The following is an 18,094-nucleotide window of genomic DNA, read 5'->3' on the forward strand; positions in this document are numbered from 1 at the left end:
AAAAAATATCTTATCATTTACCTTGCGAACTAGCACCCAACAAAATAACGCTGTAGAAACCTCGACAACTTATGTGCAAAATAGCTGTGGACATCCATTTTAGAGCTTTAGCCATAGTCCCAGGAAGTAAACAATAAAAATGGCCGCTTGACATTTTCTAATCATATATGGGTTGCTGTAAATATATGGATCACAGAGTCATGAAGCAGGATTCATTTCAACATTATGGTTTACTTTCCCATGGATCAGCCGTGGTCAAATAACATATAAAATATTAATTAGAAATGTCATTTTTTTTTCTTACAAAAGAAACAATATTTTTATGTAGCATTAAAAAAGCAGAAAAGAAAATACATATACCATTTTGACATACAAAAGCCCTTCTCTAGCCCAAATAAACCGTATGTCAGGTTTACAGAGTAACAGGGAAATGACTTAAAAGAAAGTAGAAAAAAAATGCGTAAAGTGTGCTGGATGAAGAAGAATTAACACTGGTATCATACTGTGGCAAAAAGATTCAAAAATATGAGGTTTATTTTAAACTAACCCTTCCAAGTCCAATAGCCACTACGCAGGTACCAACCTAGAAAAATTAGTCCACCTATCGTTAGTGGCCTCTTAGGAAAGTCAAAAAAAAATATGGGTTCTCTCTCAATTTTCAAGTCAGGGCAGCAACAAAAGTCCCAAATCTGTTGGAGATATCAGAATGAAGTGACCTCCACGTAGGAACAGGAGTCCTACCCTTTGACTCCCCAATATCATCTGTGCAGTGGACTGACAGGCACTGCAAATGGCTTCCATTCTGTGCCGCTGCTGAGGTCTTGCTCTGGGGAAGATCGTGGCCTGCAATGAAATAATGACATAGACATTAGGAGCTCATTCAATACACCTCTGTAACTACACAGCACTGTAAAAACAAACTGCAATATAATAAACACTACTTCTTCTACTACTACTTCATCTTATTTATGTTAGACAAGAGACAATGAGAGTCAGTGTGTATCTTGACATTAAACAAACAAAATACATTTTGACCCTAACATTCTTTTTGTTGCAGAGTTTAATCAGACCTGGACACATGCTTTCCCTTAGACCAATCGTTTACCTTAGCTTATGTGGTGATGCTATGTATAGGTACAGGTGTTTGTAAACATATGTTACTGTAACCGCAATTATACAGTACGACACAGCAGTGCAATGAGGCCCTGATGGTGGGGGCTAATTGCCATTGTTGCCCCTTCCTCTCACTTGCGGCACCCACTGTACACTAGTTACGCCCCCGTCACTCACGTTTTCACTTTTGGGCACATTGCATTTGTCTTAAGTTAGTTTTTTGCTAATGCTTCTTGCTCCTTTCAATGCACTTAACGTTATTTAAATATATTGAAGTCAATAGAGTGACCTCTAATGACCTCGAAATTCAAGTAAAATGTTGGTTAAAAAAGTTGTATCTGAACTTGCATTTTTAAATACAAATCAGATGCCACTGGATACCTGGCTCAAGCAGACAAAGTAGCAAAGAATCAACAGAAACAATTGTGCATAATTTATCATAAACATGAAAAGAAATGAAAAATACCAAACTTCAACAAATTCCCTCATTCTAGCACCAGATTTTAAGAAAGGCTCCAACATGTGGAGAAGTTCAGCTTTCAGACAGTCACTAACAAGGGGAACTCTTATCCATTGTTTAGTGTTGACACTGAAGATCTAGTTCCCCACGGAGAAACAATATGGTAAATAGATAGGGTGCTAACAACTTAGTTCAATGCATCGCAAAAGTAAAAAAAAGGTTCAAATCTCGACAATGCATTAAATAATTAAAAACTCAATGGATAAGAAGTCCAAAAATCCAAGAAGTCTATACATCGGAAATTGCTATGAAATTCCAATGGTCTCCTCCACATATGTTCATACACAAAAATAAATCAGAGAATCACATCATAGTGTAACCTATATGTTAACTGAAGTAGTATCAACGGCCCTGTAGAGTCAGTGTGTATTTGGCCTTACAACAGTAACAGTTCCCCAGTCTGTATGCTTAAAGGCATATATAGCGAAAATTGTGTGTAATACCCAGGGCCGGTGCTAGGGTCCATGGCGCCCTAGGCATTTTTACAAAATCGGCAGCCCCCCGCGCAAAAATCGGCACCCTCCTCCCCCCTCACCCCGTCTTTCCTTACCTTGTCTCACCACCGCCGCCTCTCTGCTCCGTCTCCTCTCCTCCCCTCACTGACACTAGTGAGTGGAGGGGAGGAGACGGAGCAGAGAGGCAGCAGTGGTGAGCAATAGCCTCTTCCCCCCTCCCCGTGCATCTGAATGCTGTGCGGCGGCCGTGACAGGTATGGTCAGCGGTCGCCGCACAGTTTTAAAGTCATTTACCATTCTGTGGCGCCCTCCAGAGCCCGACGCCCTAGGCAAGTACCTAACCATGCCTAATGGGAGCGCCGGGCCTGGTAATACCCCACCAATACTGAACACATCCCACCCTGCACCTTTTCCCGTCACCTCTAGCTTCAAAGCCCTTTCCCACTCATACCTGCTGCTATACCCACACTAATTATACATATATACACCTTATGTTCAGTATGCCACTAATCCGGTGTAATACGGTTGTCCTTGCTTAGGTATGTTAAATGCTTACAATGGTGTATACTGCACCATTAATGTGCGTTCTTGTGTACCAGCATTTTGTGAAAAAAAAAAATGAACATTTATTTATATAACACCAGCAAATTTCGTACCGCTTTACAATAGGGAACAAACATTAATAAAACAATACTGTGTAATACAGACAGACAGAGAGGTAAGAGGGTAAGCTTACAATCTATGGGATATTTGTGTTTAAGTATAGTTTAAGGAACAGAATACATTTTACCTTCTCTCTATAGAAAACATTTTGCTCAAGATATATATACAGTTTTATTGACGCAATAAATGTCTTTACATCATAGAACTAAAATTGATATCTTAATGTCTTGTCTCCGTTCACTGTGATGCAATATATATAAGCTATATTATTACTAATAAGCTTATATTATTGTCTATCGCTCAGAAAGTCTGTGGCTGAGCAACAGTTTTGCCAAGTGAGACCTGACTGCTGTGCAATACTCTTGAAGGGACACAAATTTACAAAGCGCAGAAAATGTGGACATACACAGCTTCATTATTTGTGCATTTCAGAGTGCGTTCCCAATTCTCAGTCTTCTATCCACTCCCGTTAAAGGGCGATATGCTTAGCTTTGTCAGTTTGCGGATACTCCAGAAAATGTGCGTGCTGGAAACAGGAGAAAATGTCCAACCCACCACCACTTTCAATCTACTCACTCAATTAGCTTTTTGTTCTAAAGTACTGCTCAGCTTAGCCTCATTTGTGACCTCTGCTCCGGGAGATCCTGAAGCAGAGGCCGTGTGACAGGGGGTGGGAAGAGGCATGGGGATGTTATTGCATCACCGTAGCCCCGCCCCATGCTAAGAAATGCAAAAATTCACTGCATTTCAAGGCAGGGGGAGGTCTTGACACAAAATCACTTCATTAAACCGCGTGCCATCATGTCTGGGAGAATGCCTGCTCTCCCGGGAGTCCAGGAGGACTCCCCGGAATTCAGGAGCCTCCCGGAAGTTCCGGAAGAGTAGGTAAGTATGGCCTTAAATTAATCAAAAGAACGATGGGACATCAGAACTTCATTACTACATGTGTTACTTTTGTGTGTTGGAAGGTTTTTATTACTTTACTTGACCTAGAAATGCAACTGAACTGCCATGAAAAGTACAGTATGAGGCCTGGTTTACACCATCTCCGAGCAGAGGTGGTGGGAATAAAAATTTGCTGTGCGCCCAACCGTAATACTGGAAACTCCTCCCGAGATGCACATTCTCCACCAAAGAAAGTTCATTTAAATAATTCCATCTCGTTTTTTTTTTCATTCCAGTGCAACACTCATTGAACAAGAACTGCTAAAGTGAAATATGTACAGTTTAAGTTACAAGTGTAAATCAGGCAAATTAACTGTTAGGGGCCAAAATGGTAACATGGCTACAGCCAAATACAGTCTTAATCCAGATTCACATCTATCCCCTACACACTGAGAAAATATTAATACTAATCTGAAAATCCAGGACAATGCTTTTGAGCTTTTAAACAGTTAATGTATATGTGGGTTTAAAACATTTGTTATCTCAGAGGCAGCAGTGATAAATTCATTTTACCGCATCTTTTAAATATGCATGGCATGTAATGTAGCATGGAACTGCAGAGGGGAAGGGTAGCCGAGATAACAGCTTTACAGTGAGAGATAGCATAAGTACTTCTGCTTTTCTGCTCCAATGAACTCAGTGAAATAAGGATTCCAGAGAAACCTTGGGAAGTGTACTTCAGTCATATTTTGTTTAACAAGATGAACTTATATGATTATGGTGCAACATAAAAATAGTGCGGCTACGAAAAAAAAGTGGCTGTCAAGTTTCTACGGAATAGAAAATAAAAATATATTTTCTTAGAGGGGCACAGAAAATGTGGTTTAAGATTAATGGAATCGGCGGTAAGGAATTTAATAAAAGATGAATTTTAATGTTTAAGCTAGAACAAATTTATAATGTTAATGGATGGGCTATCTAGTACCTTAACAGGATACCAAATATAGAAATATTCCATTATTTCTAAAGATAATAAAATACTAATACTTGGCACTAAATGATTGGTTATGTTGCTGTTTAGCTACAGCTGTACACCTAAGTCGCTGCATAAAATATCTCTAATATAGTGTTATTATGATTATTCATAATAATGATGGAAGCAAGAGGATAGTTGTAGCAACATTTTTAAATATTCTCCAGGGACACTTATCTGCTGAGCCAGTGCATCACTGCAAGTGAAATGTGTTACCGTCCCCATGAACCTTGAAGCATTAAAATGCCCATCGTGTAATGTTTACTGATAATTTGCTCATTTTGAGTACTCATTTTCAATAACGATTTACTTCTAAAACCCAAAGAATAAGAATAGATGGTAAGAACTGCACCTAAGATGCAGAAAAAGAGGAATGTTATTGTGTAGTTAGTAAACATTGAAAAATAGGGACAGAAACCTCTAAGGACCCTTTTTTAAAGCTAAGGACAGTTTCTAGCAATTAGGTGCAGTAGGTAACTATGTCGTAAGTAAATATGTATGTATTTTTATTTATCCCCATAAGAATTATGTTGTACCTTAAAGAGCTAGTGCATAGGCAAAGAACTACAGAAAAGTGAATCGCTAAAATCAAACAATTAAAAATGCATTGTTGTAACCAAACACCGGAAAGTGCCCAGCACTGAAGAACTTATAACCAAGTGCATCTTATAATAACATAAAAATACTACTATTCTCTTCAGTTCAGTGAAAGGGTGAACTCGCCCCAAGTGTGCACGGTTAATCAGAGCATGGATAATCAAGGTGTCACCCTAGTGAGGTGCATCCATCACACCAGGCTGGTGCTTCTGCAAAACAACGGCTCCAAGGCAGTGAAAAGTAATGTGTTTTTTTAATTTACCTAGTATATATTATTATGCCAAAGTAGGTAAAATAGACAGGAATACATATTGCCACTTAAATTATGGCTTATCTTATTCTGCACAGAGAACTTTATTTCTAATATTTTTACTTGCCCAAAAAAATAGAGAACTGACATACTACTAGTTATTTACTATTAGACATCTGACTTTCATACTTGCCCCAGTTATCTAGCTTCATGGTGGTGATACCCCCCCCCCCCCTTTTATTTCTGAAACACACTCTACTGTTTAGAACAAATGTATAATATTAAATAATGGCTTATTAAGCAGGCATATTTCATTATGTCTAAAGATAATACAATATTAATGCTTGGCAGTAAATAAATGGTTATGTTGTACTTTTGCCACTTCTACCAAAGCTATATCCCTAAGTCGCTGCCTAAAATATCAGATAGTTTTTAGTCCTTTGCTCAGGAGGACATATTCAGTGCTCACAAACGACCCGTGTGAAGACTAAACAAGTGAAACTGAAATTCATTTCTTTGTTTGTAATCCTCCAGATTTTCATGTATTGCACATTTGTATGGTTACAATGATACATTACGTTAGTGCAGCCATTAAAAAGACATATAACAAAACATAAACATAATACAAGTGAGAACTTATAGAAATAATATTTGTCCCATCAGTGACCACTGAAGTCATCACTGAGTTATTACACCACACTTAAGTGTTTATAAGGAAATCAAAATTATAAACAATGATATAAGGTCATGAGCAGTCAACAATGACCTATATAAAAGTACTTAGCCTGTGGCTTGCTCTTATATTGTCACATACTACTCCCCAGTGACCTCTAATATCCTTATCATTTATACCAGAGAGCTCATTATGTTATCTAATATACATATATATATATATATATATATATATATATATATATATATATATATATTACATGTTTAAATCACGTAACCGTGAAAATTCTGCAGGGTATACGGAATGCTGAAATAGTCACATTTTTGCTAGCCTTTGTGTACTGTTTTTGTCACAGGAAATCAGAATCAAAAGAGGGGTCTTTGGAAAGAGTGGAGCATTGTAAAGGTCTGGAGAAGAATCAGCTCCCTTCTTTCAGCTTGCTGGCAAGATTAAAGTGACAAACAGGAGGTGAGGATCCCTAGAAAGGCTACTTGCCTGGGGGCTCGTCCCTTACACTGCTTCAAAGGCTCTGACAAACCGTCAGCTACTGCTCCTTGACTGCCCGGACCCTCACACAGCATGAGACCAGTGTACCACAGCCATCCACTAACAGGCAGGCATCCGTGAACCACTCTGCCAGTGATCTTGTAAGGCAGTATCAGTTCATTTGGATCATATAACTGGAACAGTTCATCAGGAACCAGGCTTATCTCAGAAAGCAATTAGTATAGTTACTTTCCCATCTCTATTTACCTAATTTGCAGAAGTTACTAAGTTTACCAGAAATGAAGCAAAGGACAATGGTAAAAGTATTTCCACAGCCTTAGGACAGGTTGTAGTTGCGTATTTGTTTTTGACAAATCTACGACATGACAGTATGACATATTGGTTTTGGCAGTTAAGTCTACACACATGGAAAAGTCAGATTTTCCAAGGGAATTGATTTTAAGGAACGAGTGTGTGTATCTTTCGTGTTTCAATAGGTCCATTGACCAATAGACAAAACAATACTGAGTGAAATGTATTTGAATCATATTTCTAGAAGTGATTTTTTTTTTTCTCAAAAATAAGTTATTTTAGTTTCCCATAAAATAACAGATAATCATCAAGAATTGTTGTGATCCCAAATAAGTCCTGGCAGATAGATAGCCAGGAACTCCCTCTATTAAGGCATAATGTGCATGCTACAATATAGGTTATTGATCATTATGATCTTGTATAGCTCAACAGAAAAACAATATGGTTCAGGAAATGTTGCCAGTCACAAGTGGGATATGGGCCTCTATGTATCATCGAGCAGTATTCATTTAACCAGCAATCAGAAAACAAATTATTTTGGTCTTGGACCCGACTATATTGAAAATAGTTTTATAGCCTTAATTCTCTTTTTTTGCATTAAGTGTTATCATTTGGTTTAAAAAGGCAGAATATGATATGATACCAACTTTACACTTAAATTAGCAATGGATATAACACTTTTATGTATTCTTATAACACAGTTATTTTTTATTTAAAAGTATACTTTTTGTTCTAGAAAGCCTTTTTTTCCGGAAAGCCATTGGAGTGACGGAAAATGTCTGTGGTACACAATGGACGTAGCAGAACAATGACAGGTTCAGGTGCTAAGTATGTCAGCAATAATATTGACATTTTCGTGTTCCTGTTTATTTTAGGTTACCTTGAAATATCTCTCAATCCTCTTTAGGGCATCCTTGTAATTTCTATTCCCAGAAGTAGCAAACTCCAGCTAGCAGCTACATAGAACCCTAGCAAATGTTCTTCCCTAAAATTAAAAGGATTTCAATCAATTTTACCAAACAGCACAGGAGAAAATATATAACTGTACTTACACTAGAATAGATTCCTCGAGCATAGATTCCTACCACAAATGAATTGTTTCTGATGTAAGACAGAGATACAGATGTTGTGACATTTTAATCTGTCTGTTCAAAGTAACTCTGTTGCCACACTTGATAAACTCTCCTTTGTCCTTAAAAGTACTTTTACTCTAGCAATGTAATATTTATGGCGTATCGCAAAGTGGACGTGTGTAATTTGCAATCATAAAATATCTATATTTTAAACGATGGCATGTATATATATATATATATATATATATATATATATAACTATATATACAGAGTATGATTTTAATATTACAGTTAATTGTAACTTAATCTAAAATAATAAAATATCTACTAAATTTCCCAGCCCCCCCTTCCCCCCATGCATTTTGGTAATACGTGGAGGAGATTGACAACCTGCTTTGCTTAATAATATGCTTTTGAAGACTTGAATGTATATATTTTGAACATAAAAATGAAACATTTCTGTATGTAACACTATGCTTATTTTGGATCTGTGCCGTATGCGGCAGTTGTTGCCATGATCTAAAATGATAATAGGTGTCACCCACTCAGGGCTAGAGCAAGGGTTAGACAGAGGGGGCAGCTGCCTTGGGCACATAGGTGCTTGATTGCACAGGGGTACATCTTTGAAAACATCTTGACAGAAGATGCAATCTGCTCAGAGGGCAGGATTATTCACGGGCAGATGCCGTCTCCTGTTTCTAAGTGTCTGTCTATCCTTCAGATATAGCAGGTTGGAAAGTAAGACTGTGGCAGCAAGGGTTTACACTCTGGCATGCTGACCATATGCTGGCACTGCATACATGCATGCATACCTACATGCAATACATACATACATACATACATACATACATACATACATACATACCTACATGCAATACATACATACATACATACATACATACATACCTACATGCAATAAATACATACATACATACATACATACATGCAATACATACATACATGCAATAAATACATACATACATACATACATACCTACATGCAATACATACATACATACATACATACATACATACATGCAATACATACATACATACATACATACATACATACATACATACAATACATACATACATACATACATACATACATACATACATACCTACATGCAATACATACATACATACATACATACATACATACATACATACATACAAGCACTGTGGGCATAATGTTATGACTATAAATCTACAGCCTCTAATTGCAGTCCAATTACTCTTCCTTTGGTTCACTGGACAATAATAACATTTATAGTTATATTATATGTAAAACTTATAGGTAAGAGCCAAGTGACTTATTAAATATAAGCATCAGATGACAATGATAGAATCACAGAGGTTTTGCAATGTCTCAGGTTAAATCTCATACACAAACATCAGAAGGAGACTGTATCCAATAACAAACCTGAATGATTCATTTCAAGGCATTAAATAATTACTCCTCAGATAGACATTTTACACCATGTCCACCTAGGTGTGTATGTAACTTCACCCACTTCACGTATATTATATTATAATCCAAGCAGTGTCAACAGGAGGAGTTAACACACATGTGTTATTGTGCTCCTAATGGGCCTAAACTCTCTGGTTAATGATCTGTGTCAAATGTAAGAAGAGATTTTCTTCTATCTGAACCAGCTGCAAAAACAGTTTTCTGTGCCTCAATACAAAGACCCCATAATCTGATGTCTTATAATGTAATATACAAAACTGAATGGCTAAAAAATAGCACATGTACTGTAGTGATAATAAAAACAGACACAGCAGGATTGTACAATTAAAATGATGTCTTGTCCCACTAACATGGATTTCTTCCTAGATAAATACCACGTATTAGCATTCATTTGCAAAAGGATTTAGTCAGCAAGGACATGTTGCACAGTTCTCCACTGCACTAAGTTAACATTGACATTGGAAAAATGAATTCAGTACCCCTAACATTCTGCTAGCTGGTGACCAAAATGGGAATGGGGTACAATGAAATGTCACCTGCAGATCCTAATAGAAATGGACTGCTAGTTACGTTATTGAGCAAAGTGTGAAATGTTTGATCTGCTTAAAGAGGTTTTTCACATTCAGATGACTATAACCATTTGGTTAGTGCATGCCTCCATGGAACTTTTACTGAATGCTTTGCTTTTGACGTCTCTCTTCCATCTGTAGTTATCACCCATCTATTTATATCAGTGATGGGCAACCTGACATTCTTCAAGGGCCAGAAGAGCTGCCATCCAACCTTCAAAAGGGTTGCATATTACCTCAATTTCAAGAGTTAAAAACAGCCCCAATACAACCTAAGACAGGTCATATTGGGGCAGGTGGTGTGTGTTTGTTTCTTCTTCCAAGGGGCAGGCCATTGACATTGTACAGGAGAGCTAATAAAAAGCCAACAATTAAAATTGCCATATACATGGAGATTGTGTTGGCAGTTACCCACTGATAGGTGCATAGCACCGCCCTGGTTATGACACTCTATGTCTACCCACATGCCACTCACACCTCCCCACGTGCCCCTACATGCCATTTACACCTTCCCACATCTCACTTGGGCTTCCCCAAATGACACTCAAACCTCCCTACATGTCCCACTCACTGACTGATCTAGTAACTTTTAGTAAAACTACTTACCTTTTGTCCAGAGCTTGCAGAGGAAGGAGGGAGAGCATGTGGTGTAGAATACACTGCACTCTCCCCTCTTCTCCTCCCATTGGATGTGCTGTATGACCTCCTGCAGTGTGTAGAGGAGGTCACATGATGCAGAAACAGTGCTCCCATTCAGACTTATTTTCTGCTATATAAGACAGTATAAGCATAAGGCAGAATGGAGCACAGAGAGGGGAGCTGCAGGAGAAGTCTCACTGAGCCACTGGTGGGCCCCCTGTTGCCCATCACTGATGTATCTGGTCTTACAATGTTGTTTATTTCTGTTGCCTGGGATACAACACAAAGTTGCTCTCAGTATTCATATGGCAGCAATGCACATTTTCTTATCACAAGGCAATGAAAATAAACAGCTTGGGCCTTATTTATTGAGGATCTTAACTTAAGAAACTTCTTATTTAAGTATCCTGGACAAAACCATGTTACAATGCAAGGGGTGCAAATTAGTATTCTGTTTTGCACATAACTTAAATACTGACTGTTTTTTCATGTAGCGCACAAATATCAACTTTAAATTTCAGTGTACAAATAAGCTATCAAGTATTTGTGTGCTACATGAAAAAACAGTCAGTATTTAACTTATGTGCAAAACAGAATACTAATTTGCACCCCTTGCATTGTAACATGGTTTTGTCCAGGAGACTGAAATAAGAAGTTTCTTAAGTTAAGATCCTCAAATATATTTAGTAAAGCTTGCAGGAGAACATGTATAGGTCATTAAATGAAATTAGTTTGAAGGTATAAAATCACCCTTAATATGCAGCAACTTATTTAATACATTTATTTTTCCTTGTTTTATTTATCAGGTGGCTCTTAGAACTCTGTAAACGACTTAATATTGCCATGTATCTAAAAATTGCTTGCCTCTAATAACAAGCATAGAAATATATAAAAACTGTAAAACAATACACACAATTGTCATTCTGCTACGAGGTACAAAAAAGACACTATTAAGGTATGCTATTCTCTTTAACAAATAGAGAAAGAATGTGCTTTCTGCTTATTAAAGCAAGAAAGCATAACATTGTATCCTTTATTTATCTTCCAAAAATAATGTCGACTGCATTTTTAATGTCCAAATTTTGAGGTTATATTTCTATCAATATGTATAGCTTTGTTAATAAACTGGACTGTCAGAGCTGGATCTTCCACCAGGCAAACTTGGCTTCTGCCTAGAGCCCAATGAACACGGAGGGTGCCTGGACTACTCTTATCTGTTTTTATACATGTTCTTTTCACAAATGGGGGGTGGAATGGGCCCCAAAATAATATCTTGTCTAGGGCCCCTTGAGGTCTTAAATTGGCTCTGCTGAGTATTGAAACTAAGGTCCTTCCTATCCATTCTTTCTGTCTACATCTGCCAACATTCCATCAAGCAAAAATATGGCCTTTCAAACTTGTGTTTCAACAAACTTTTCCTTTAACTCTTTTTAGTCCTACTGGTATGACATTACTCACTAAGAGACCTGAGAACATCAGCTAACAGCCAAGACTTAAACTAAATTCTATTGCTCCCAGAACCACACCTTAGACAGTGTGGACATGATGCTGAGTTAGGAGCAAAGCAAAAAAAAAGGAGTAACTTTGCTCCTGGACAAACCATGTTACAGTGCAAGGGGTGCAAATTAGTTTATTATTTTGCACATAAGTTAAATGCTGGCTGCTTTTCCATGTACCACACAAATATTCGATAGCTTTATTTTTACACTGCATTTTAACTGTAAATCTGTCCCCACATTTTTAAATTTACCTCCCCCTCCAATGCAACATGGTTTTGTCAAGGTGCAAATTTGCTCTTTTTTTTGCTTAACTCCTCTAACTCACCATAAGGCCCTGTGTCCTTATTGAGTCCCTAGTGCAAGCATATGTGATACTTTACTGAAGCACAAATATAATAAAGTATTTAATTGACTACAGGCATCTTCCTCAGAAGCACACAATTAGTACTATACTTATAAAACAGTTAAATAGGTAATAGTATACGCAAATCACTAGCTATATAAAATGTAATACATGCAATTTGCTAAACAGAATCTAGCATCGTAAAAAAATAAATGTTCATAGTATTCCTAATATAGGGTGACTATAGATACTTTGGTGTATGCATACTGTTACAGGTTAGCCAACCATAGCAGCTCAGTCAATTATGGAAAGAAACTAGAGCTTACTTGGAGGTTACAGTACTTTGGATATACCCGACCTAGCAAGGAACAAGATTTGATTTAATAATATATTTGTCTTTGTTTGAGCACCCCAGCAGGTGGACCCACAAATAAACACATACACATGGTAATATATTATTGCCCTCTTTCGAAATTACCCCCATACTATATGTGTCTGTAAATGAAGACACGCAATGTGGTGATTTAGCTATATATTTTTTATCATAATTATTTGTTAACATCATAAAAATATCACCAACGTATTCTTATAGATACAATGGCATCAACTGACATTACTTTTGAATACTCTCTGGATTATTCATCCAATTTAGGGTATTCACAAGTGTCCTCACAGTGAAGAATGCTCCTAGTATCGCTTAGTATCTATTCCTGGAAGATGATCTGTTTAGCTATTCAGAACATAACTGCAAGGAGGTCACAGACATTTGGTTTTATCACATTCATTTTATTACTTTTGAATATTAATAACAGCTTGAAAGAACCATAATGTGGTATTATATTTGTTGTTAAAAGGAAAATGGCTTAAGCTTGTAAAACCAATGGGTAATAATATGCAGAAAGAGAATCCATCAGGACATTTAACTTTGCATATTATCCAGCGTGTGCAGCTGATGCCTTAGCTGGGCTGTGCTGGGGAACCAGCTGGGGTGCAAACAGTTAAGCTGCAGAACACGTTTCAGGTTTCTCACACTAGGGTAGTAGCTGCCTATGACCTGATACTCCGCCTTCTGCCTGACCCTTGACATTTCCACTCTGCTTCTCTCCAGCAGACATACACACACTGCTCACAGGCGAGAGATCTGCGGGAACAAAACAATTTCTCTTAGACTAGTTCCAACAGATCATTTTATAAAATCTTGTGGTCAGGACGCCAGCGCACCTTTGGGCTGGAGGGGATGGAAGGGATCACAGCCTGGTCTAGTAGGGCTGTGAAAATGGATACGTTTCTTTTGTTGCTTTTGGTACATGTATTAAAGTGTGTGAATTGTGGTGTTTTGTTTTGGTATCTTTGTGGCATTCCAGGAATGCCAACTGCTAAGTATAATCAAAGAAAAGAACTGCATAATTTAAGCACACATAATACCAAAGAAAAATAATAATAATAATAATAATAATAATAATAAACACCTTTTAAAAAATTATCCCAACATAAAACCAGGTGTCTTAAATGTATTAAATGTAACAATTTGTTTCCGGTGTGTTGATCTTTTATGGATTAACTTTTCATTCTTTTCACAAAAGAAATGGGGATTGTCTGCAAGAAAACTGGTCAGAGTGCCCGTGGTAAAGGGAAGGATGAAGCAGACAAAAAAGTATAAAGGGTAAATAAAAGTAATATAAGCACTGTAATGCATAAGTAATTTATTGTGTGCTTCCACATTAAAAAATGTTAATCCATATTTTTCATTCCACCTTAAGCTTAGTGTATGTTATCCATTGAGCTAGGAACCCAAAAAGTATTATTAGCTTGGAGTGCATTTAGGTCACTATGACATACTCAGATAAAGTAAATCATTTATGACAATTTATGATTTTATACACGAGAACCAGGAAGAAAAATATTGTTTTATCCATTGATAACCCAAGCTCTAATTAGTAGAAGGGGTGCTGTACTGTGTACGGATTTGTGTCATAAGAGCAAAAGATCGAATCAGGAAAAGAAATTGCAACCATGGCAGCTCCAACCTCACATGAGATGTACAAAGTAAATGTATATCTTTTGGAAGTAATTTGTGCTTCAAGTACTGTGGGACTACAAGTCCCATCAAGCCTGCCAGCAGGATTAGGCATCCCATGGCTATCTCTCTCTCTGCTATGGAATGACAAGTTCCTGACTGCCCTGCCAGCCTAAGGCCACTAGAGGCACTCCAGATCCTTCACATCTACTACTCCCAACATGCTACAACGTCTCATTCCAGGCTGCCTACCTCTATTCTAGATACTTCAATGTGGAAGTATCATGTGTCTTTAAGATGCAAATAATGGATATTGCAGAATACAATATGATATATACTCTACAGGTCCTATCATTTCCAGACCCACAGCAAGCAAATGTATTTTCAGCACTTACTCTCATATTGACTGTCAGACAAAGGCATGTAAGCATATGTATGAATGCAAATATCCAGAGAAGTCATGTTCCCTATTGCACCAATGTCCGTATGGTGTGCTGTCCATTTAGGGATAGACCTGCCTATGTGTAACGAAACACTCAAATTTGTGTTCTTGCTTTTAGATGCAGTCAAATTATAGGTATTGTTATATATTTTGTTCTGTTTCTTGCTGTTCTCTTGCTTTGCTTCAAAATGCAAATAAAACACAGAAAAGCAGAACACAATGTTTCTGAGGGATAATATGGAAATGCTTAAAAAACACACAGATTATTAATGAAAAATACATTACTGTGTCCAGTCACCAGTCTTGGCACATCATAATTTACACAAAAGCACTGCTTGGTAAGAGAAACAGCAACAGCGCCACCAACCAAAAATGCCATCAACAACTAAAAACCCATTCACATAAAAAACGATGAGCTGCGCAACTTTTTAAATAAGACGTGTGAGAAATGTAGATCGTTTTACTTGCTTGCTGTTATCTCAGAAGAGTTAACTTTAGTGTGTTATCTGAAGTGCACACTGAATCTCTTGTGATAGCAGTATTCATAATGTGTTCTATAAAGATGGCAAGAGATGTAATTGTAGATTGTGCCCATACTGTACAATATGAATTCAATAGATGAAGAGCCAGGAACAGATCTAACGGCTACTAAGCAATGAATATTTAAAGAGAACATCTATCCTATTATAAGTAAAGTGTAGTCTTTGATATGGAACTCTTTTATTTTTACTCCGAGAGCGTACAACACAATTTTTGACATAATAAAGTTCTGTTCCCGGCTTGGACCATTGTGTTGTGGTCAATAAGCTAGAAGACCAGAGGGCAATTATCATTGTCAGTTCTGTGCTCTTATGGTTGAATGGTCAGGGAGTGGGAAGGCTGTTTGTGAATAGACTGGTTTTCTCCAGCCAGGCTTCCTGACTGAAGCCCTGCACAGTTACGTTGAGTTGAGTAGAGGCAAAGTATGGGGAGTACTTTGTGGCCAAGTGGTTGAACTAAATCTATTTACTTTTAGGGTGTAGAGTTCCACTAATTTGTCCCAGGTTAATATGACTGGGAAGTTAGCTGTATGTGTACAAGAAGAGAGCAATATGTCTCAGGGGAGGTTGGGGACAAACATTCGACCTGTTCACATCAGAAAATCCACCCCAGACATACATACTTGGGTGCAAATAAAATGTAATCCAGTTATTGGCATCTATCTTATTAACTGGGTGCATCAGAGAATGAATTCTGCGAAAATAAGTATTATGGGTTATTATTGTTATTATTATTCATTACTTATATGGTTCCACAAGGTTTCCGCAGCGCCTAACAAAATACATAATACAATTCAAACAGTAGACCAAACAGGGTACAACAGTACAGAGTAAACAAGTACAATAACTAGTATAACCAAGACTCCTATAGCTCCAAGCATCGCGAGTACAGTCACGTAGGAAAATAAATGGTAATGAGACAGAAGGGATGAGGGCCCTGCTCATAAGAGCTTCATACTAAAGGGAAGGGAAACAGACAGCAGCACAAGAGGAGTCAGTGGAAGGGATGAAGTGCAAGAGGAGACAGGGAAGTGGGAGGTGAGGAGAACAAGGATGGAGATGGTTAGGTGGATGACTGGTAGGTCTTGATGAACAGATGGGATTTGAGAGCTCGGTTCAAGGTGCTGAGATTAGGGGACAGATGGATGGAGGGAGTGTGCCTAGTGGAAAACAAAAGAAACTGCAGAGAAAAACATGCCACTTGGAAGTCCTACTCAGTAATAAATTGTCACTTCTAAATTGCCATTTTTGTTAACATTAAAAACTTTAAGGATCTTGTTTTAAAAAAAAAAAAAATGTTACAACCACTATAACAACCAATCGGCTGTCATTAGTCTGTCTGCACCTGACTGATAAAGACTGGGTATCTGATTGGTTGCTGATTGCTATTTGTATCATTATTAAACGATCAGATATGTCTATTTGGGGGAGGATGTAGGACAGGTGTGACCTGAGCAGATTGAGGGTGGGTATTTATTTTAGTCTGACTTTTGATTGTGGATTGTTAGGGGGAAAGAAACATGTATCTTGGCAAGTATTGTGTAGATTTAACCTCTGGGGGCAGTCCTTCATTATTCTATGGCCGATATTGACTATTAACTTAGCCAAGCAGTACTTTCGCAGGTCCCTCCCTTGATAATAAATACAGGTAAGTATGGTTTCCTTTGCAAAATGACTTACATCCATGTGTTTAGCTGATGATTTAAATGAAATCAAGATTGAAATAAAGCTTCTGAATATCTTCTACTGGCAATTTCCACAAATGTGCCTGCATTTAAAGCACAATGGTACACATAAGATGGTGTATTTTACATCCAGGTCCAAATTGGTTGTTAGCAAGTCAACCATATAGGCTGAAATATACTGACACATATCTAGAAAAAATAATAAAATGAAAATATCTGAATGCAAAACCTCCAGTCATCGTCTTGTGCTTCTGCTGAATGTGACTTTCACCCAAATATTACATATATTTCTGCTTTTAATATAACAAATGCAAATTCAGCGATGTTGCTGCTGTTTGTAGCTGGGGAGAAAGAGCAGATGACGCCCGTGGGCAGCCGAGACTCACACCTGTAGCTCACTGATTAGCTGCAATTGCCTAACGGTGGCCATGTCTCATTAGCTCCTTGGCTAAAGTCCATTGGCAAAAAGCTCTGAAAAGGTCACAGATAAAGATGCCTGGGCTATTTATGTAGAATGTGGTCATGGTACTGACTTGATCTTATCTGAGAGGTGAATGTTCCCTTGGCTAAGACATGTGCTAGAATATTAAATATGAAAGAAACATTTTGGTTGTCTTGAAGGAAAATGTTTAGAATGAAAGTTCAAACTTGTATTCGGACAATAAAATTTATTTTTTTTGCTACTTTGGTGCATAATTACAGCTGAAGGAATTTAACATGAAAGGACAGTACCACATTCGTGTGCCGTTGTCAGTTCCATTATAATTGCCAACCGGTGCCCCCATTGCAGTTGTAAATAAGGTGGGTTTGAAGAACCCTAAGAACCTTCCA

General features: G+C 37.6%; 1 protein-coding gene across 2 annotated transcripts in view; it reads right to left on the reverse strand.

Annotated features, from left to right (window-relative positions):
* Window positions 1-211: 211 nt before the first annotated feature.
* The window catches only part of MN1 (MN1 proto-oncogene, transcriptional regulator), a 42,378-nt gene continuing 24,495 nt past the window's right edge, over window positions 212-18,094 (reverse strand). Inside the window, exons 2-3 of one of the 2 annotated variants that reach the window (XR_012693002.1) lie at window positions 7,868-7,972; window positions 759-843 (exon numbers count right to left, since the gene is read on the reverse strand). Coding sequence is in view for 1 of the 2 variants with exons in the window: in XM_075214578.1 (XP_075070679.1) it covers window positions 659-843 (185 nt within the window). In the remaining variant the exon portion in view is untranslated. Of the gene's footprint in view, window positions 844-7,867; window positions 7,973-18,094 lie in introns of both variants that reach the window. The other variant, XM_075214578.1, reaches the window with a different exon arrangement.

Source organism: Mixophyes fleayi, chromosome 1 (assembly GCF_038048845.1).
Source record: "Mixophyes fleayi isolate aMixFle1 chromosome 1, aMixFle1.hap1, whole genome shotgun sequence".
Lineage (NCBI taxonomy): Eukaryota > Metazoa > Chordata > Amphibia > Anura > Limnodynastidae > Mixophyes > Mixophyes fleayi.